At 42.5% G+C, this 21,854-nt stretch overlaps 1 protein-coding gene across 2 annotated transcripts in view; it reads left to right on the forward strand.

The window, feature by feature from the left end:
* LOC108701771 (eyes absent homolog 2) overlaps positions 1 to 21,854 on the forward strand; it is a 120,072-nt gene that overhangs the window by 33,484 nt on the left and 64,734 nt on the right. The window contains exons 1-2 of one of the 2 annotated variants that reach the window (XM_041576045.1): positions 8,028 to 8,253; positions 21,024 to 21,142. In XM_041576045.1, the coding sequence (XP_041431979.1) occupies positions 21,034 to 21,142 (109 nt within the window). In that variant the 5' untranslated portion in view covers positions 8,028 to 8,253; positions 21,024 to 21,033. Of the gene's footprint in view, positions 1 to 8,027; positions 8,254 to 21,023; positions 21,143 to 21,854 lie in introns of those variants that run through there. The other variant, XM_041576044.1, reaches the window with a different exon arrangement.

Raw genomic sequence — 21,854 nt, forward strand, 5'->3', positions numbered from 1 at the left:
AATAATTCAAGAACTGTAAAAAATAAATAATGAAGACCAGCTACCCCTTTAACTCTAGACTTGTATATTGATGCTGTTGTTGATACTGCTGCCTTGAGGTCGGGGGTCCTAAATTTGATTCCATCCAGTGATCTGCACTGCATGGGTTCCTCCGGATTCCTCCCCAAATATATACAGGCAGGTGAATTGACCCCTGATCACACGGTGCCTAGTGAATGTGATAGGGACTTTAGATTGTAAGCTCCACTGGGGCAGGGACTGATCGGAATGATGTATAAATAATCTCTGTAAAGACCTCAGGAATACCTATTATCTGGACTTGGGGTTTTCCAGACAACAGATCTGTCTGTAATTTGCATCTTCATATCTTAGGTCTACTGAAAACCATGTAAGCATTAAGAGGGTTATTTACTAAAATCCGAATTTATCTCATTATTTAAATGAAAAAAACACAACCAAACTCGAATACCCGATTTTTACCTTATTTATTATTAAAAAAGCTCAATTTAATCGGTTTTGGGTACAAACTTGATAAAATCGAGTCAAAACCTGAATTGTATGATTTTTTTTTTCGCTCCATTTGTTCGGTCTTTTTTCCAAAAAGCCCACATTTTTTTCATTCTTGCCCAAAAAGTCCGAAATGGTCGGATTTTCGAGTTAATTCCAGCCGCAGATCACAGAAACTTCCAAATAGGATAGGGACCCCTGCCATTGACTTATACACAAACTCGGCAGGTCTGAGATGGAGGATTTTTATATGTGGGCTTTTTGTTTCATTAGGCTTTAATAAATCTTGAGTTTGCCCCAAAAAGCCCACCCGGAGTTTAATAAATAGCCCCCTTAATAAACCCAATAGGTCGATTTTCAATATGGATTTATTATATCTTAGTTGGGATCAAGGACAAGTGACTGTTTTATTATTAGACAGAAAAAGGAAATCGTTTTTAACACTATAAATTATTTGGATAAAATGGTGTCTATGGGAGACGGCCTTTCTGTAACGGGTTTCCAGATAACAGATCCCATATGCGTAATTATAAATTGCTCTCCTCAAGATCGAGGTCAAAGGTGTCGGTATCCAGTAAACCCCCTGACACTGCTTACAAGTGACATACAAGTGGCATAGTGTAGACTGGGTAAATAGAAAAAAAATAATTTCCTAAATACCAGAAGGTCCAAAGCAGTACACGAGAGCCATAATATCATTATATTATTCTTTTTTTTTTCCAGTCTTCCAGGTCCTTCTGAGTCAGGGGTCGAAAGGCAAAATGTATTTTGTGCCTTACTCCGAAACCGGACGCAATGCTTTGCACAAGCTTAAAAACCTAATATGTGATTAATTTGCCAAAAAATGTCCACTGAATATTTAAGGCAGCGGCTACACAGTGAGGTTACAGTTCCTTCCACCCCCACTCTCCAGCAGGAGCTTGCACTCCCCTCCCAACGGTAACATATTCTGACACCATACATCCTGAAATCGACTTCCTGAATTTGTTCTGTTCTGGCGCTCAGTCCATCTCCTGGCCCTCAAATTCAATAGCACACTCTTTATTCTGCTCAGCAAATATTAATCTCTTGATCTTGCAGAAATGTTGGAATCGATTGTAAAAAAAAAAAAAAGAGCTGCCTTAACCCCTTGTGCACCCGTTTTTTTTCTTAAAAAAAAATAAATTTGATTGAGGAAGAGTTGGACCTGGAAGAGAAATAAAGTTATTGGTGTTTCTGAAAAATGCAGCGATTTTGGTCATGTGAATATTATCTATGACCTATTTCATTTATGTAACCGGACCCATAATTATGAATATTTTCCTTTTAAATCAAAAAGGCAAATGTATTTTCTGCCCTACTCCGAAACCGGACGCAATGCTTTGCACAAGCTTAAAAACCTAATATTTGCCAAAAAATGTACAAAAAATGTGCTATTGAGACCAAAAAAAAATGTAAATTGAATGGCCTGATCGATTCACTTTCTCAGGGGTCTATAAATCCAAAAACTGAATGTTGTCGTTTGCTAGCGCTAATGCCTGCCTCCTAGTGATTTATATTACTAATAACAATTTATCTCGGAATCCATTAAGAGATAGTGAGTAACCTGAGCAATTTAAGTGGGCCGGTTCAATAGCAAACAATCTGTAGTTTCAATTGAAAGAGAAAAAGAAGTGTGTTCAATCTTTTCACGTGCAGGGCAGCCGCCATCTGGCCGATAAGCAAAGGCTTCATGGGCCAGTAATCAAAAATCCTGCTCGAGTTAAGAGATCTGTCGTCAGGGTTCAACTTACCCCCCGGGCAATAAGGTACAGATGTGCAAAACAGGTTGCTAGACTATATGCAATCAGGTCCATGTTAGACGTGTGGATAGAGGCCTCCCTAGCTGTGTGCCACTTTTTACATCCTCTACTAATACCTACCATTAATGCCCTACTGCTACTGGGTTTCCTCAATCCACCACATTGGAACCTGCTGTTCCTCCATAAAACACACCAATATGCAATAGGTTTTTTTTTTTGTAAACTTTGGCCTATGAAAGTCAAAATAACAAATATGGCAATATCATACCCAATATATAGACAGAAACATAAATGGAAGTCAGTTATGAACATAGAATAGTTTCCCTTTAAGAAACGTGCCCGTTCTTTGGATTCCTCTCCATAGAGGGGAAACTCGTGGAGGAATTGCAATTCACGTGTTTATTTAAACTCTGGCAGTGCAGATCAGTGCAGTTATGTGGCCTGCGTTTAGGAATATTGCAAATTTTTTTGCGGCTGAAAGGACCACTCTTGGAGGGATCAGGTTTCCCAGAAGCATTTCTGTTTATAAACTACATTACAGTCCCAGCCTTCTGGATAACTTCATTTGCAAACCCTGGGATCCATTATCCAGAAACCCGTTATCCATTACAGAATGGCTGTCCATTTTATCTAAATAATCCACATTTTTAAAATGTGTAATAATAAAACAGTCGCTTGTACTTGATCCCAACTAAGATATAATTAATCCTTATTGGAAGCAAAACCAGCCTAATGGGTTTATATAATATTTACTCGATGTTACCCCACGGTAAATTAATTTTAATATAAATATTATATATTTTAATATATATTGAAATTGCTCATTAAGTATGGCCTTATGGGGCCCCCTATACCTTCTGGGCCCCCCTGCAGGGTCTACTTCCTCTGTAGTTACACCCCTGAATGTTTACATGATTTTCTAGTAGATTTATCAAGGGTCGAATTTCGAGGTGATGGGAGTTTTATAAAAACTCCCATCAACTCGAAATTCGAATAAAAAATGACCAACCGAAATTTATTTAAAAAATTTAAGTTTTTTTCTGTGGGTGAAAAGGCTGTATTCGAATCGTTCGAAACGAAATAAGATCGTATTTGATCTACTATGATTCAATTTTTTTAAAAAAAACGTAGATTTTTCAAAGTCCACCAAATGACTCCAAATACAGTGGCGGAACTACGGGGGAGCAGGGGGTGCAATTGGGCCAGGGCTTGCACCCCCTCAGGGCCCCCCGGCAGCTTGCGCACTGGCGATTTCCACCCGCAGCGGCCGATTTCCGCCCAGATAATCTTGTACGGAGGGGCGCGGGGCCCGGCTGCATGTACCGCACCATGGCCGTCCCCCTCCAGTTACGTTACTGTCCAAATACTTTCTAGGGGGTCCCCCATATGCCAGGTTTTAGATGGCGAATGGTCGAAGTCGAAGTTTTAAAGAGACCGTGCATGATAAATTTCGATATTCAATAATCACATTTTTTTCAAATTCGAATCAAATTTTGGCCTATTCGATAGTCGAAGTACACAAAAATAGCTCGAAATTTTTTTACTTCTAATTTTTACTTTGACCCTTGATAAATCTGCCCCTTAATGTATGAAGACCAAAATTATAGAAATATCTGTTAACCCGGAAAACCCCCGGGTCCTCAGCCTTCTGGATAACAGGTCCCATACCTGTATATTCAAATACTAAAAGAAATTTCTGAAGATACAGACATAGAATCGGCTCTGGCGGTGATAGATTTACACATTTATCCCAGAACAATGACTAGCCAAACGGGAGAGCTCAAAAGAGGGGGGAAATTAAAGAGGAATTAGCAAAAAAACTGAAACAGAAAGTAATAGAGGAAAATATAACAATGGCACGAGAAGTATAGAGAAAATAAAAATGAAAGACAAAGCAGACGAGGAATTAAAGCAAATACAGCCGAAAGGGTGATAGACATCTTTTGAGTGATATTTCACTTTATGAGTTTGGTGAACATTTCATTGCTTCGAAGACGCAGGCCCGTATTTGCGGCAAGGCCGCATAGGCCCAGGCCTAGGGCGGCAAAAAAATAGGGGCGGCATGCCGCCCAGCCGCACTATGGGGACGCGTGCGTCCCCATTCAATTACAGCAGCTGCGCCGGCAAAAAAACGCCGGCGTGCTGGGAAGGGGAGGTGAGGTGGGCGCTAGGACCGCGCGGCCTAGGGGCGCCGCACATTGAAATCCGGCGCTGCGAAGACGCCACGTAAAAATTGGATGAATTTGATGACAATGTATTAGAAAGGATTTAGCTATTCCATGGTGACCCCATGTTAAAGGGATCCTGTCATCAGAAAACATTTTTTTTCAAAACGCATCAGTTAATAGAGCTACTCCAGCAGAATTCTGCACTGAAATCCATTTCTCAAAAGAGCAAACAGATTTTTTTATATTCAATTTTGAAATCTGACACGGGGCTAGACATATTGTCAATTTCCCAGCTGCCCCTGGTCATGTGACTTGTGCCTGCACTTTAGGAGAGAAATGCTTTCTGGCAGGCTGCTGTTTTTCCTTCTCAATGTCACTGAATGTGTCTCAGGGGGACATGGGTTTTTAATATTGAGTGTTGTTCTTAGATCTACCAGTCAGCTGTTATCTTGTGTTAGGGAGCTGCTATCTGGTTACCTTCCCATTGTTCTGTTGTTGGGCTGCTGGGGGGAAAGGGAGGGGGGTGATATCACTTCAACTTGCAGTACAGCAGTAAAGAGTGATTGAAGTTTATCAGAGCACAAGTCACATGACTTGGGGCAGCTGGGAAATTGACAATATGTCTAGCCCCATGTCAGATTTCAAAATTGAATATAAAAAAATCTGTTTGCTCTTTTGAGAAATGGATTTCAGTGCAGAATTCTGCTGGAGCAGCTCTATTAACTGATTCATTTTAAAAAAAAAATATTTTCCCATGACAGTATCCCTTTAAGATTCCACTGGCTAGAGGAATGGCTAGCGGAATTTGCTACAGGCATGCCGGACATTTGGCATCTGTCACAAAAGTTCACATTCTAGAGAGGTTAGAGGGTCTCGTTGCACACGAGCAGCTCCAGTTATATTTAAATGGCATCCTCCAGTAGGCATTTTACACCAGATAACTAGAGTTGCCTGCTAAAATATTCCAGCACCCCCTGCCACCAATAATCATCAGTTTATCGCTCCTGCTTTCTCTATACAGCCCTATCTGTCAACCCTCCGCATCTGTAATTACTTCCTGCTGCGAAAAGATCTCGTTTATTGGGCCAACAATTGATAAGTCTGTTGCACCCAATTTTTGAAGGATACACATTTGTCCACAAGATATTCGCATGTATTTATTTTAGTTGGGGGTTGGCCATATTGCTTTACATGGCAGACGATTCCTTGACGGAGCTCTTAAAACTTTCCATAACAAGTTAGGGCCACACGAGTGGCTTTCCTGCAACTGTTTATTTCAGCAGAACTTTTACAGTTTACATTGCTCTCAAATATCAGATTCTACAGGTGAAAATTGGATTTTAATAGATAAATCACTGGTTCTTGACAATATCAGGGTTGGACTGAGGGCCCAGGGGGGGACTTTTGTCCAGGACAGCTGTGCAGGGCCCCCCTTTACCACCTACTGCAACGTAATGCGCAAAAGGATCCATGCCGCACAAACGAAAGGCGCAAAAGGAGCTGCTCACATGTGCGAACGGCATTGCGCTCTGCCGCAAATGTTTTTTTTTGTAGGGCCAGGAGATTGGGAGAGGGGGTCTGGCCTGGCAGGGGCCCATGAGGGCTGGGGCCCACTGGGTTTTTTCCCGGTGTTCCGGCGCATCAGTCCGACCCTCCTTGACATACCAAGGTTCTTGTCCCACCTGCACTGTTTGTATATCTATGTGGTAGAGATGCGCTATTTGGGATTCGGTCAAATCCCTGAATTCTCAGTGAAAGATTAGGCCGAATACCGAACCGAATCAAAATCATAATTTGCATATGAAAATTATAATAATAATAATAATAATAATATAATAATTTTGACTTCCTTGTTTTGTGACGAAAAGTCACGCAATTTCACTTCCCATTACTAATTTGAGTATGCAAATTAGGAGTTGGATTCGGTTTGGCACAAGGATTCGGCCGAACCCTGCTGAAAAAGGCCTGATCCAGCTGAATCCTGGATTCAGTGCAACCCTACTATGGGGCAGATGTATTAAGGGTCGAATATCGAGGGTTAATTAACCTTCGACATTCGACTGGCGAATTAAAATCCTTCGACTTCGAATATCGAAGTCGAAGGATTTTGCGCAATTCGTTCGATCGAATTTCGATCGATTTTAATCCATCGATCGAAGGATTATCCTTCGATCAGAAAAAACTTGGAAAGCCTATGGGGACCTTCCCCATAGGCTAACATTGACTTCGGTAGCTTTTAGGTGGCGAACTAGGGGGTCGAAGTTTTTTCTTAAAGAGACAGTACTTCGACTATCGAATGGTCGAATAGTCGAACGATTTTTAGTTTGAATCGTTCGATTCGAAGTCGTAGTCGAAGGTCGAAGTAGCCCATTCAATGGTCGAAGTAGCCAAAAAAACACTTCGAAATTCAAAGTTTTTTTTCCTCTATTCCTTCACTCGAACTTAGTGAATGGGCCCCGTGCACGTGTACTTGTTCTTGGTTTTCCATGTAAAGCAGTGGGTCACAGTGGGCTTTTAAAGAACAATCGGGGTAAGATTTGGAGTATCCTGTATATTCATTTTTGGAACTATGGCTGAATGACTCAAGATTGGATCACCTAGGAAGGACTTGAACTGAAAAAGTCCAACAATCGCTAATGTAAAAGAATGAAGAAATATATATATATATATATATATATATATATATATATATATATATATATATATATATATATCAAAATGTCTTATATACATTTTGTAAGCAAGACTAAGGGGCTGATTCACTAAGGGTCGAATATGGAGGGTTAATTAACCCTCGATATTCGACTAGGAATTAAAATCCTTCGACTTCGAATATCGAAGTCGAAGGATTTAGCGCAAATACTGCGATCGTACGATCGAAGGAAAGCCTATGGGGACCTTCCCCATAGGCTAACATTGACTTCGGTAGCTTTTAGCTGCCGAAGTAGGGGGTCGAAGTTTTTTTTAAAGAAACAGTACTTCGACTATCGAATGGTCGAACGATTTTTAGTTCGAATCCTTCGATTCGAAGTCGTAGTTGAAGGTTGAAGTAGCCCATTCGATGGTCGAAGTAGCCCAAAAATTACTTCGAATCCTTCACTCGAATTTAGTGAATCGGCCCCAAAGATTTGACGGAACAAGCACTTTTTTGTTTGTTACCTGCGTTTCACTTCTTTTTTTTTTTTCCCAGACACTTAAAACTTTATAAATGCTTTTCTTTCTTTTTTAATTAAGTGCAGTCTTCCTTCTACTAATTCCTTTCAAATCTGGTCACTCACCCGTTGGAAAAGAGCGAGAGGGAGGGAAAAAAGGGTCCCTTGTTCTATATAAGGTTCATTTGGAAGAAAAGAATGTTTCATCCGATTTCTTACCTTGAACTGATCAACCAGAAATCTGAGCAGCCAGAGAGGCAAAATCCCACCTTTAGCCGGGATGCCCTTGTGTGTATCTCCCTCTCTAATCTCTTTCACTTGTTAATTGCAGGAAGTTTTGGGAGGTCCATCTCCCAGCTGTTGCCTCCCATAATGAATGACCTCTAATTCTTCATGTGTGCTCTGTGACCATTGAGTCAGTCAATGCTTCAGGGGGAGAGAGGGAGAGGGTGACTTTTTAGGAAACAGGGGAAGTCCTAACAGGCTTGAGAAAGACAGAAGGGGGACTCTAGTTACCTAGAAATAGGAGACGTTTGAGGACAGCAACTGACAACTGGCTTTGAAAGACACTTCATTAGATCCACTGAAAAGGGAGTTAACAGTGCAAGGGCCACGTTCTTGGGAAGTCAATGCTATACGTACAAGGTAAGAGGGGGGTTGCTTTTGTTTCATGGCATTTCGGTGGCTGCAGAAGGATTAAGGTTCTTCTTAGCTTCACCCCAAGTTTGGTCAGCTGATATTTTTAATTAAAGTCTTATTGAGTGGGAGCTTTAAAGGGTACTGAGCTGTCCTGCTTAGCTCAAGGTATCAGATGGATGGAGAACTGGGCTTGGTTCCATCAACTCCAGCTTTGTAGCTAATCGTATACTCGTCGTGCACACCGCTAGATTATTGTTGCGGCCGTCTTATATCATATACATTTTGTCTGTCCTGATGTGTTATATGGCTGAAGGCTTTATATCAATCAGACTTTCTATCTGGTCTCAAGAGCTTACATTCTAGAAGCATGCATGCTATTATTGTGATATTGTTTAAATATATATTTAAACTGCCATCTAATAAACTGTCATAGACAAATCAGGTTTGAAGCTTGAGAATTAGATTGTAAGCCTCAAGCTAAAAATTTTTATTGACCCTCATCCTGAAAAACCTTCATGGTAACGCAGTGGTGATTGCCTGAATTAAATATTTATTAAACATATACTGCCTGGATACCTCTGGCTGTTATTGAGATGCAACTCTTAGCATCCAACAATGGGAAGGCTGCAGGTTTGGTGTAAATGATTTCTAATGTGCCACCAATACTGACTGTAGTAATACAACTGTACAGAGAAGGAATGCTCTGGGCACGCTATAAACTATACCTTTATACTGTAAATTAATATGGCTGCTCCTACAGAAGGGATACAGAAGGGATGTCAGGAATGTTCTGGGCCCAATATAAGCTGTACCTTTTAAGGGAAACAATATGGCACCTCCTTCCCATATGTATAAATACAAATATACAGAGAAGGAATGTTCTGGGCACACAATAAGCTATACCCTCATACTGTACTGTCTAAGGGAAACAATATGGCACCTCCTTCCCATATGTATAAATACAAATATACAGAGAAGGAATGTTCTGGGCACACAATAAGCTATACCCTCATACTGTACTGTCTAAGGGAAACAATATGGCACCTCCTTCCCATATGTATAAATACAAATATACAGAGAAGGAATGTTCTGGGCACACAATAAGCTATACCCTCATACTGTACTGTCTAAGGGAAACAATAAGGCACCTCCTTCCCATATGTATAAATACAAATATACAGAGAAGGAATGTTCTGGGCACACAATAAGCTATACCCTCATACTGTACTGTCTAAGGGAAACAATATGGCACCTCCTTCCCATATGTATAAATACAAATATACAGAGAAGGAATGTTCTGGGCACATTATAAGCTATAACCTCTTACTACCCCATATAACCAGAGTGAAAGTACACACTATAATTTCAGACATAATACATAGTTGTTTATTTAAGGGAAAATAAACCTTTAACAAGCCAATAAAGCTTTATAGACAAATATGGCCTTGCGTCGGAGCTGACCAATGTCCAGTAGCCAATTAGTGTGAATGAAACTGACCTTTTGCCAAACAACATGTAACCTATAAATAGAGTGAAATATTTTGTGTTCCAAAAAAGTCATGAGGTTGTGTATGGAGCCCCACTGGTTTTGAAGGGGTTAATTTAAAGCCAAACGCTACTTCCTCTTTCCGAAACCTTTAGAACCCTCTGAAATGGGAAAGGCGATGTTCTTTTTTTAATCGCTGCAGTATGGCAACGATAATCCTTCTACACAACCGGACTGGGGATTTGAGCAGTAATGATTTGTTATCATAGTTCTGCCGTAATTTTTTTTTTTTTTTTTGCATCCCATCAATTTCGAAGTTGTAGACTGAGAACATTTGCTTCCCAGATGTATATTAAATGTATAAGCCAGAGGTTAAGGCGAATGTACACAACAGACAGTGCAAGGAGACAAACGTTTATGGGACGAGTGGGAGGGTTAAAATAAGTGTTTTAGTTTCTTCTGTTTTATTTCCCCTTTTAATTTATACTTTTATTCTGCATTGCCTGGAGGATATGATTTAGTTGTATAGGTGATAGGGGACTGGTAATGATTTCTGCAGATTTGTCCCCATGCTTCTATATTGTCATATAAGAGTAGTAAGGGTTACGGCCTGTTTGCTTTTTTAATCCCTATTGAAATACAGGTTGGTAGCACTAGATAGGCATACCCCCCTACTGTCCCGTTTGTAGAGGGACAGTCCCTCTTTTGACAGCTCAACGTTTGTACTGGAAAGTCCAGTTTCTCTCTGCACTGAACAGGCAGAAAAAGAAACAAAGTTTCTCACTTAATTGGCTTTTGGCAGAGAGCCCAGAACAGCCACAGCAGCAGATAAGATACTTTTGTAACAATTTTGAGATAAGCAAATAAGTAAGTGTAACAATATAAGATAACAGGTCCCTTGGGAAATGTTAGACTCGCAGCTTAAAGGGCAATTCACCTTCATAAGCAAAACTGTGAAAAAAAAACAGAAATGTGTTTAAACTTTCATTACCTGCCAACCTGTATAACAGAGAATTCTGTCCCAGTAACTGCACAGAACCTATCTGATCCCCATTGTAAGCAGCAGTCCTGTCCTGCAATATGGCAGCTGAGATTCTAGCTATCTGTATAACAGAGCATTCTGTCCCAGTGACTGCACAGATCCTATCTGATCCCCATTGTAAGCAGCAGTCCTGTCCTGCTTTATGGCTGAGATTCTAGCTATCTGTATAAAAGAGCATTCTGTCCCAGTGCCTGCACAGATCCTATCTGATCCCCATTGTAAGCAGCAGTCCTGCCCTGCTTTATGGCAGCTGAGATTCTAGCTATCTGTATAACAGAGCATTCTGTCCCAGTGGCTGCACAGATCCTATCTGATCCCCATTGTAAGCAGCAGTCCTGTCCTGCTTTATGGCAGCTGAGATTCTAGCTATCTGTATAACAGAACATTCTGTCCCAGTGGCTGCACAGGTCCTATCTGATCCCCATTGTAAGCAGCAGTCCTGCCCTGCTTTATGGCAGCTGAGATTCTAGCTATCTGTATAACTGAGCATTCTGTCCCAGTGGCTGCACAGATCCTATCTGATCCCCATTGTAAGCAGCAGTCCTGTCCTGCAATATGGCAGCTGAGATTCTAGCACTAATTAAAAGCACATAAAAAATAGCGAAGGATGAATATGAGGACGATTACATCGTTTGAGACAGGTGCTGTTTTCCCCCCCAGTGATAGAGGAATGGATATTCTCATTTTTGTTGGATGATTTGGTTCCAAACACAGCAACTGATAAAAATTCATCAATCTCTCAGTGTCTAATGAAATCGCAGACCGGTGATGTAATTAGAATCTATAATTCATTAGAAAAGAAATATCTTAAAAAAACATCTGTTCCCCTGCGATTGAATGCGCTTTGGCGCGGTTGTACCTCTCGAGCAGAATGGGGGCGGAAGTCAGATGAGATGTTCCTTGTGCAAAACATCTTTCAGTTCAGTGGGGTTTGGAGCGAAATGATCTCGCCGGCATTTCTTTTGGTCTTGTTTGGCCGTGGGGGCTGACAAATTGAGTTAGCAGTACGAAGGCTCAGCATAAGCAAAACAAGATGTAAGGTACACGATTTCAGGCACATTGATGGACTCTGTGTCCTGGGGCCACGGGGACTTCCTGGAAACCATGGAGGGGATTATTTCGGTCAGAGTGATCCCGCAGCTCAGGAATGGGCAGAAAGTGTTGCACGAACAAGGACACGTTTGCTCTTGTCTTGTAACCCATAGCAACCCGCCAGCAGTTTGTATCCGGATTAAATGCTCAACAATATATCTGAGTGGTTGCTGTGGGTTAAGGGGGCTTGGCAATTGCCCGTGCATTGCATTTTATTTGATTTATATAGCATAGAAACAGAACTTCGAAGTCAAAGAATATAAATCATAAGAAGAGGTATTTTGATGAAAGACTGGAAATTTTGGAGGGGTAACTATTCTTTACTGTTAGGGCAGAGACACACGCTCAGATTCAGGGAGATTAGTTGCCCGGCGACAAATCTCCTCTTCTTCGGGGTGACTAATCTCCCTGAACAAGGAAATTTCGGGCAACTTAGGTAAATGATCGCACCGAGTGCCATCCCGCAGGCGATTTACATTCTAGCCAGCAGGAAGGCAGGGGAAGGCAGTTTGGGGAGATTAGTTGTCTGAAGAAGAGGAGATTTGTCACTGGACGACTTATCTCTCTGAATCTGCCTGTGTGCCCTGATCCTAAAATTGCTTACCGCCTCCGCCTGCCGGCTAGAATCTAAATCGCCCGCGGGATGGCATTCAGAGTGCTTTGTTTTCCAAAGTTGCCCCAAGTTTCCTCATGAGGCAAATTCAGGCGACTTCGGAAAATGAAGCGCAACGATTGCCATCCCGCCGGTGATGTACATTCTAGCCGGCGGAAAGGCAGGGGAAGGCAGTTCGGGGATATTAGTCGCCTGAAGAAGAGGAGATTTGTCACTGGGCGACTAATCTCGCCGAATCTGCCTGTGTGCCCTGACCCTAAAACTGCCTCCCGCCTCCTCCTGTTGGCTAGAATCTAAATCACCGGCGGGATGGAATTCAGAGTGCTTCATTTTCCGAAGTCGCCCAAAGTTTCCTCGTGAGGCAACTTCAGGCGACTTCCGGAAAACGAAGCGCACTCATTGCCATCCCGTCGGTGATGTACATTCTAGCCGGCGGAAGGCAGGGGAAGGCAGTTCGGGGAGATTAGTCACCCAAAGAAGAGGAGATTTGTTGCTGGGCAACTGATCTCCCCGAATCTGACCATGTGTCTCTGCCCTAAGGCTTACTGTGATTGGCTGCCTGCACTTAGCTTCGATCAGCCAATCACTTGTTTGACATTATGCCTGGCTGGCCTATCGAGTTGTCTATATGTACTCAGCAATAGTTGCATCGTTGTTGGACTATTAAGCATCTGGCCTCAAGATAAACCTTATATACACTGACTAAGGCTACTGGGATTTGTAGTTGGAAACAACAGCCCCTTAAACCGGCTCTGTTTCGGACCAAGTAAAAACCCAGACGGCGTGTTTAAAGTAACACCCAAGCGCACATGTACGTATTTGGTGGTCTGTATCCTACAGTTAATTGCAATGTTCCAGAATAAAGGCCCAGTGGAATTGTGCATTGTGCCAGACGTATCTCCATATTAAAAACAGCTTCGTTTATTCTCCTGGTTTACATATCACACACATCCGCCTGTTTTCTTGAGTCTGGCCCGGCTTGTAGTCAATCACACAGATTTTCCCTGTATGACTTTAACTCAGCAGAGTCTCCGTGGCCTTGAGATTTAGAAACCATTTGAAATATCCGAAACGCATGAATCTCATCAATAAATAGCAGCCCTCGCAACGCGAACGGCCTCAGACAGTCCTCCTACCATTGAGGAAAAGGCTCCGAAGTCATTGATATAATCCAGGAAGGCAACGTCTCCTTCCATTTCCTGATTTCAGGTCTGGCTATAGATTGTTTGGAACAAACCCAAATTGCTTGTTGCTAGAATTATTCCAAAAAACATATTGGAATACGTTCCTCGTGTGTTGCGTGGGGAAAACCCTGCAAATAGGTTAACCCTTTCTGCTGGCCTCGACAGGAGAACATCCAAAGGGGAATATTAAACCAATGCACTGTGATACACAAATTACATGATATTTGATTTCAAGTTTGTGTGATAGTGCTAAATTTTTCAATTATTTTTAAACAATTTTACAATTTTCAATGTAATTATTTAGCGCTATGCAGGGCAGGACTGCTGCTTCCAATGGGGATCAGATAGGATCTGTGCAGCCACTGGGACAGAATGCTCTGTTATACAGATAGCTAGAATCTCAGCTGCCATAAAGCAGGACAGGACTGCTGCTTCCAATGGGGATCAGATAGGATCTGTGTAGCCACTGGGACAGAATGCTCTGTTATACAGATAGCTAGAATCTCAGCTGCCATAAAGCAGGACAGGACTGCTGCTTACAATGGGGATCAGATAGGATCTGTGCAGCCACTGGGACAGAATGCTCTGTTATACAGATAGCTAGAATCTCAGCCATAAAGCAGGGCAGGACTGCTGCTTACAATGGGGATCAGATAGGATCTGTGCAGCCACTGGGATAGAATGCTCTGTTATACAGATCGCTAGAATCTCAGCTGCCATAAAGCAGGGCAGGACTGCTGCTTACAATGGGGATCAGATAGGATCTGTGCAGCCACTGGGACAGAATGCTCTGTTATACAGATAGCTAGAATCTCAGCTGCCATAAAGCAGGGCAGGACTGCTGCTTACAATAGGGATCAGATAGGATCTGTGCAGCCACTGGGACAGAATGCTCTGTTATACAGATAGCTAGAATCTCAGCTGCCATAAAGCAGGGCAGGACTGCTGCTTACAATAGGGATCAGATAGGATCTGTGCAGCCACTGGGACAGAATGCTCTGTTATACAGATAGCTAGAATCTCAGCTGCCATAAAGTAGGACAGGACTGCTGCTTACAATGGGGATCAGATAGGATCTGTGCAGTCACTGGGACAGAATGCTCTGTTATACAGATAGCTAGAATCTCAGCCATAAAGTAGGACAGGACTGCTGCTTACAATGGGGATCAGATAGGATCTGTGCAGCCACTGGGACAGAATGCTCTGTTATACGGATAGCTAGAATCTCAGCCATAAAGCAGGACAGGACTGTTGGAGAAGTGGGTGGGATATATGAGTTTCTACAAGGTGTTCCTCACAGAGCCGGGCCAGAGCTGGCGTGTGTGCGAATAGGCGATTGTGCGCATGCGCGAATAGACGCTCGTATGCCTGCCCGAATATGCGGTCTCGCCATTCGCAGAGTGACACGCATAGATGAGAACAAGTGGGCAATCGCAGAGAAGGGGCTGGACTAGGGGTAGGAGTAAGTACGTGCCTGATGCTCCTCTACTTTTGCGCCCTAGGCACGTGCCTACTCTGCCTTCCTCTAGTTCCGGCCCTGGTTCCTTATATATATGTTACCATAAAAAACACCAGCAAGGTCAGGCAATTCCTATTATGGTAGAGGAGGTGGTAAATGTCTGTCAATCTTCCCATGTGCTGTGCAAAAACATAGATTCTTTATATACCAGGAGTGAAGGAGTGAAACAAGCAAGCAGAGTTTTGGCCTCTGTTATTCTTCTTCTCCAGCCCCTGGGCAGGTCGAGTCAATCATATCTCTATCTGCCATCTCTCCCTGACAACCCATTTGCTTTATGTATGTCCCGGCTCTTATTCTACTCCTCATAAATAGCTTTTTCTCTCGTTCCCTGTACGGGCTACCTTTTCTGCTACTTCATTTAATGAGAGAAAATCTAAATTCCAGATACTTTAGAATGTGAGAATTGCAGCCTATACTCCCAGCTTGCGAGCTAATAGCTCCCAGCTATTCTTTGACAGGCACTGGATCCCTAAAAGTTGATCCATAATTCTTTTTTATTATCAAGGAGAGTAACTATACAGGAATGAGGACCCTGCTGCTGCTGAGGGGGCCCAGGAGGTATTGGAGCCTAGGAGGTATCAGGGGCCCAGGAGGTATTGAAGCCTAGGAGGTATTGGAGCCTAGGAGGTATCGGGGATCCAGGAGGCATTGAAGCCTAGGAGGTATTGGAGCCTAGGAGGTATCGGGGATCCAGGAGGTATCAGGGGCCCAGGAGGTATTGAAGCCTAGGAGGTATCGGGGATCCAGGAGGTATTGGAGCCTAGGAGGTATCAGGGGCCCAGGAGGTATTGAAGCCTAGGAGGTATTGGAGCCTAGGAGGTATCGGGGATCCAGGAGGTATCAGGGGCCCAGGAGGTATTGAAGCCTAGGAGGTATCGGGGATCCAGGAGGTATTGGAGCCAAGGAGGTATCAGGGGCCTAGGAGGTATTGGGGGGCCAGAGGTATCGGGGGCCCAGAGCAGCAATGACTGATAAGTTCAATATATTTTTATGGTAAATTTCTTATTCCCAAAGGTTAGGGTGGCCCTAAAATGATATCACTTTGGGGCCCAGTATATTCTAGTAATGCATGAGTGTAGGGAGGAACGACTACATTTTTCACTTAAATTTGAATTTCAAACAAATCATTGGGATTCATAACATTCAAATGGATTCACTCCGCTTGCACAGTGATGCACACAAGGGACTGGCATAAGCTCAGGAGTGGGTTCTTAGTCGTGATGAGAATGACATTCTTTCTAATCCTGTCTGGAATTTAGGATTCGAGATTTAACGAGAGATGATGTTTGTTATAATGGTATTGTAAAGTGGTGTCTGATTTGCTGGCACTTTATAAATATGGAATACCCAATTATGTATCAGACAGAGGCTTATTTCTGGGTGTTTTGTGAAGTCGTCCGTTATAGTTTGGACTTTGTGATGTCACTTGAAACCTGGGTATTATAAAATATAATGTGCATCCTAATGTAAAATATGAGAATACTGCAAGTCCCCTGGGCATTATATGACCTGTTTAAACATGGTCATATTATCCTCAGTGCCTTCTAATATCCTTATCATTTACAGTAGGGAGTACATTATCCCTTATAATACATGAGTGATACTCAGAGTTCCCTGTATAACTCAGCCTGCAGCCTTGTGCCTTTATATGGTCACAGAACAACCCCTCAGTGACTTCTAATATCCTTATCATTTACAGTAGGGGGTACATTATCCCTTATAATACATGAGTGATACTCAGAGTTCCCTGTATAACTCAGCCTGCAGCCTTGTGTCTTTATATGGTCACAGAACAACCCCTCAGTGACTTCTAATATCCTTATCATTTACAGTAGGGAGTACATTATCCCTTATAATACATGAGTGATACTCAGAGTTCCCTGTATAACTCAGCCTGCAGCCTTGTGCCTTTATATGGTCACAGAACAACCCCTCAGTGACTTCTAATATCCTTATCATTTACAGTAGGGGGTACATTATCCCTTATAATACATGAGTGATACTGAGAGTTCCCTGTATAACTCAGCCTGCAGCCTTGTGTCTTTATATGGTCACAGAACAACCCCTCAGTGACTTCTAATATCCTTATCATTTACAGTAGGGGTTCGATTATCCTTATCATACAGTGATGAATATCTCTGTGTTCATAACTTAAGCTTTTCTCCATCGCTTATACTGCGGTGCTTTATATTAACTTACGACAAATTAATAGGAAGAGAAGCTTCTCATTCGGAAAACAGGAAGTTACGGATGCAAAATAAATTGATCTCAATACAGTTAGCCGAAGCGGAGAAGCCGTAGATCGGAGGAGGCTGCGTTTAATATATAAATGATTGCCCTCTGCGGAGATTGTTCAATTGCCCAGACAGATGTTTATCCATATTGAGTGACATGTCCTGCTCGGCGTTAGAGGGGGGCTATGGGTCCTGTTGGCTAAGGAGTCCATGGAGCCACTGACTTACCCGATTCATATGCTTTTAATCCATTTCCAACACAGACTGCCTTTGAAGTCCCCCTCCCCTCAGCTCCAGCTGTCATCTCTTGGGTTCCGCTCCCTGACACCGCTCTGGAACATTGCTTTAAAGGCAGTCATGCTTCTCCCTAAACGCTTCTGCCCCCGGGGCGAGGGGAATCAGGGTGACGAAAAGCTTAACAAATGCTACAGGCTGCCCTATCCCGACTCTACACTCCATCACTGCCCCCCGTCTCTAGGCCAAGTCCTCGTTCTTGTTCACTTTACACGCTAATCAAGTGCACATTTCTCCATGTTATCTGTTATAAACCTCTCAGCGGGCAGGAGGCATCGGATTTTGTTTCTCATTTGTATTGTATTAGGTCATAATTACAAGTAATAAGGATAAAGTTATTTCCAACATTATTTATGGTGGCGTACGGCAGGAAGAGGGGGAGGAAATAAATCGGGCTGAATAATCAGGTTTTCGGATTATCACACTTTTTAGCAAAAAAAAAACACGGAAGCGTGGCAATAATATTAGAACAAATCAGAGAAGAACTGAATAGTTTTGCCCCGTTTGTTGTCTGTTTAAGGTACAAGTTTGGGACCTGTTATCCAGAATGCTCAGGCCCTGGGGTTCTCCGGATAACAGATCGTTCCTTAACTTGGATCTTCATACCTTAAAGGGATCCTGTCACAGGATCAGTTAATAGTGCTGCTCCAGCAGAATTCTGCACTGAAATCCATTTCTCAAAAGAGCAAACAGATTTTTTTATATTCAATTTTGAACTCTGACATGGGGCTAGACATTTTGTCAATTTCCCAGCTGCCCCTGGTCATGTGACTTGTGTCTGCACTTTAGGAGAGAAATGCTTTCTGGCAGGCTGCTGTTTTTCCTTCTCAATGTAACTGAATGTGTCTCAGTGGGACATGGGTTTTTACTATTGAGTGTTGTTCTTAGATCTACCAGGCAGCTGTTATCTTGTGTTAGGGAGCTGTTATCTGATACAAATTCCAGCAGCACTCCGGTAAGGTGAAAAATTTTTTTTTATTTGTGCAAATGAAGCAACGTTTCGGGCATAACCAGCCCTTTATCAAGCTTGATAAAGGGCTGGTTATGCCGAAACGTTGCTTCATTTGCACAAATAAAATTTTTTTCACCTTACCGGAGTGCTGCTGGAATTTGTATTGGAACTTGCACTGGACCTGGGCAGACAGAGTCACAGCTGGCACCCGACGCTTCAAAAAGCGGTGAGATTGATTGTGTAGCACTACACTCTATGTTTGTGTAGGGAGCTGTTATCTGGTTACCTTCCCATTGTTCTGTTGTTTGGCTGCTGGGGGGGAAAAGGGAGGGGATGATATCACTCCAACTTGCAGTACAGCAGTAAAGAGTGACTGAAGTTTATCAGAGTACAAGTCACATGACTTTTGAATAAAATTGAATATAAAAAAATTGAATATAAAAAAATCTGTTTGTTCTTTTGAGAAATGGATTTCAGTACAGAATTCTGCTGGAGCAGCACTATTAACTGATTCATTTTGAAAAAAATGTTTTTTCCCATGACAGTATCCCTTTAAAGGCCCCCATACACGGGCTGATAAAAGCTGCCGACAGACCAAGTCGCCAGCTTATTGCCCCATGTGTGGGGCCATCCGACGAGCTTTCCCGAGATCTCGATCGTGCAGGTTAAAAAATCCCGTCAGATTGCAACCACATCTATGTGGTCCCGCCATCCGACCACCCGTATCGGATCTATCCTTATCTGATCAGCCTGATATCGCCCACCTCAATGTGGGCATATCGGGGAGAGAGCCGCTTGTTTGGCAACATCTCTAAGTCTATGGCCACCTTAAATCCGCCATTTCAACATGAAATAAACCCAATAGGCTGGTTTTGCTTCCAATAAGGATTAATTATATCTTAGTTGGGATCAAGTACAAGCTACTGTTTTATTATTACAGAGAAAAAAGAAATACGTTTTAAAAATTTGGATTATTTGGATAAAATAGAGTCTATGGGAGAGACAGCCTGCCTGTAATTTGGAGGGTTTCCGGATAACATATCCCATACCTGCACAACAATGGGCACATAGCAATAGATGGAAAAATTGTTTCTCAAACTTTGGTTCACACGGGCACACTTGCTTTTAACCAATATATGATTAATAATGATTCATAGAAGATCCACTGTTAGACTGTCAGCTCTGTGCCATGTACTTTTTCCTGTTTCTTGGCCCATTAGCTCAAGCTCTAGAGTCAGAAGTCATTGGGGTCATCAGTAATATGGCCTACCTCTTACATAGATGAATTGCAGCAGGTTTCTCAAGGTAGAGAGTAATAAATTGGCCATAGTAATTAAATGATCTCCATGACATTACTAGCGGCAGGGCACCCTACAGCCTTCCAACATTGCCATTAATATGTGGGTCATTTACTCAATCCCCTGATACAAGTGCAAGAGCACTTGGGGTATGAAAGCGCACCCCTTAGAGTGTATTTAGAAAAAAAACACTTGTCCAGAGTCTAAGTAAATGGCCCTTTTTTGAAGGAGTTAGGGTTCTCTGCTGCTAGTGAGGCAATGGAGACCATTTAGTTACCCTGGGCAATTTCACACTAGCGTAGGATCCCGCATGGGGTTGCCACCAGGCCGGTAATGTAGTTGCCTGTAAATTTGCCTGCACCCAATTCACTTACCTTTTTTTCGGCCATCGCGTGATGTGGCTCCGCCCATTTCTGCATCACAGTACGTGGCCCCACCCCCCCTCTGCATCAGGGAGTGCCCTTTTGTTCCCGCCACCACCCACCGGCTATTGAAAACTTTGAGAAAAGGTGGCAACCCAAATCCCAAAGCAACCAGTCATATTTACTTGTTTCAATATTAACAGTATGTAGTAGACTGATCAAACCAAATTGAGGATTAGTTGCTATGGGCAACTGCACTGGTGCAAAATAGCCCAGTGTTGGTAAATCAGTCGCATTGTTTCTGGGTTGCTATGTATATTGGGTCGGCGTTGTGCTGACCGTCTTATAGGGGGTTTTAACTGAATAATGTTCCCTTCCTATAAGAGAACATGGATAGTTCTTATAATGTATTGTAACACAATGGGAGACACTGGCCTGAAAGCGAGACTGAAAATAAAAGCTAAGCCTGTATCTCTGCAAAATAGAAGATGTTCCGTCTCCTAGGGAACCGGCTCTCATTACGATGCACCGCTCTCTTAGGTGGAAAAACTTTAAATGTTATTAAGAGAGAATTTGAATAGAGAGTGAGGTTTGGCTAATCTGTTTTAATATTTATACTTTTTGGGAGGGGAGGAGGATGGTAAAGGCATTAATCCTGCAGAAAAGCCGAATACATTCTTTTTCTTTGGTCCTGTTCTAGGCACAAGGAAATGATAGATCTATTGATATCACAGAGCCTGTCTGTAAGCAGTGGGTCTTCTGAGAATCTCAAGTTCGACCTTTCCGACAGTCACCCCGAATCTCCTGATGACATAACAGGTAAGAACGGGACTTCATTTCTTTCATGGCTTTGTCTTGGTTCGGCCATGTCTTGTTGCCCAGGAACAGATCAACTAGGAGGGTGCTGAGACAGCGACTATTCTACAAGCTCCCATCGTTCAGAGTTCTTGTGGGTGCTAATGTTCCCGAGCACCCAACGTTGAGACGCAAATAAAAGGGATTGTTCACCTTTAAATTCACTTTGGTATGATGTAGAGAGGGATATTCTGAGATCATTTGCAATTGGTTTTCATTTTTATGATTTATTTAGCTTTTTACTCAGCAGCTCTCAGCAGTTTTGCAATCGGGTTGCTTGGGTCCAACTTACCCTAGCAACCATGCATTCATTTAAATAAGAGACGGGAATATGAACAGGAGAGGAGAAGTAGCAATATTTGTAGCCTTACAGAGCATTTGGGGTTTTTTAGATGGGGTCACTGACCCCGCTCGAAAGCTGGAGTGAGTCGGAAGAAAAAAGGCAAATATTTCAAAAACGATAAAAAATAAAGGCCAACTGAAAAGTTGCTCAGAATTAACCATTCTATAACGGGAGAACCATCCCTTTAATCCCATAAGTCCCTGCCCCAGTGGAGCTTACAATCTAAAGTCGCATTCACACTCACTAGGGACAGTTTTATCAACTCACCCTGTGTTGAAGCTGGAGTACCCGTCAGGAACCTACTCAGAACAGAATCCACAGAATATACAAACC

The sequence above is a fragment of the Xenopus laevis genome, chromosome 9_10L (assembly GCF_017654675.1).
Source record: "Xenopus laevis strain J_2021 chromosome 9_10L, Xenopus_laevis_v10.1, whole genome shotgun sequence".
Classification (NCBI taxonomy): domain Eukaryota; kingdom Metazoa; phylum Chordata; class Amphibia; order Anura; family Pipidae; genus Xenopus; species Xenopus laevis.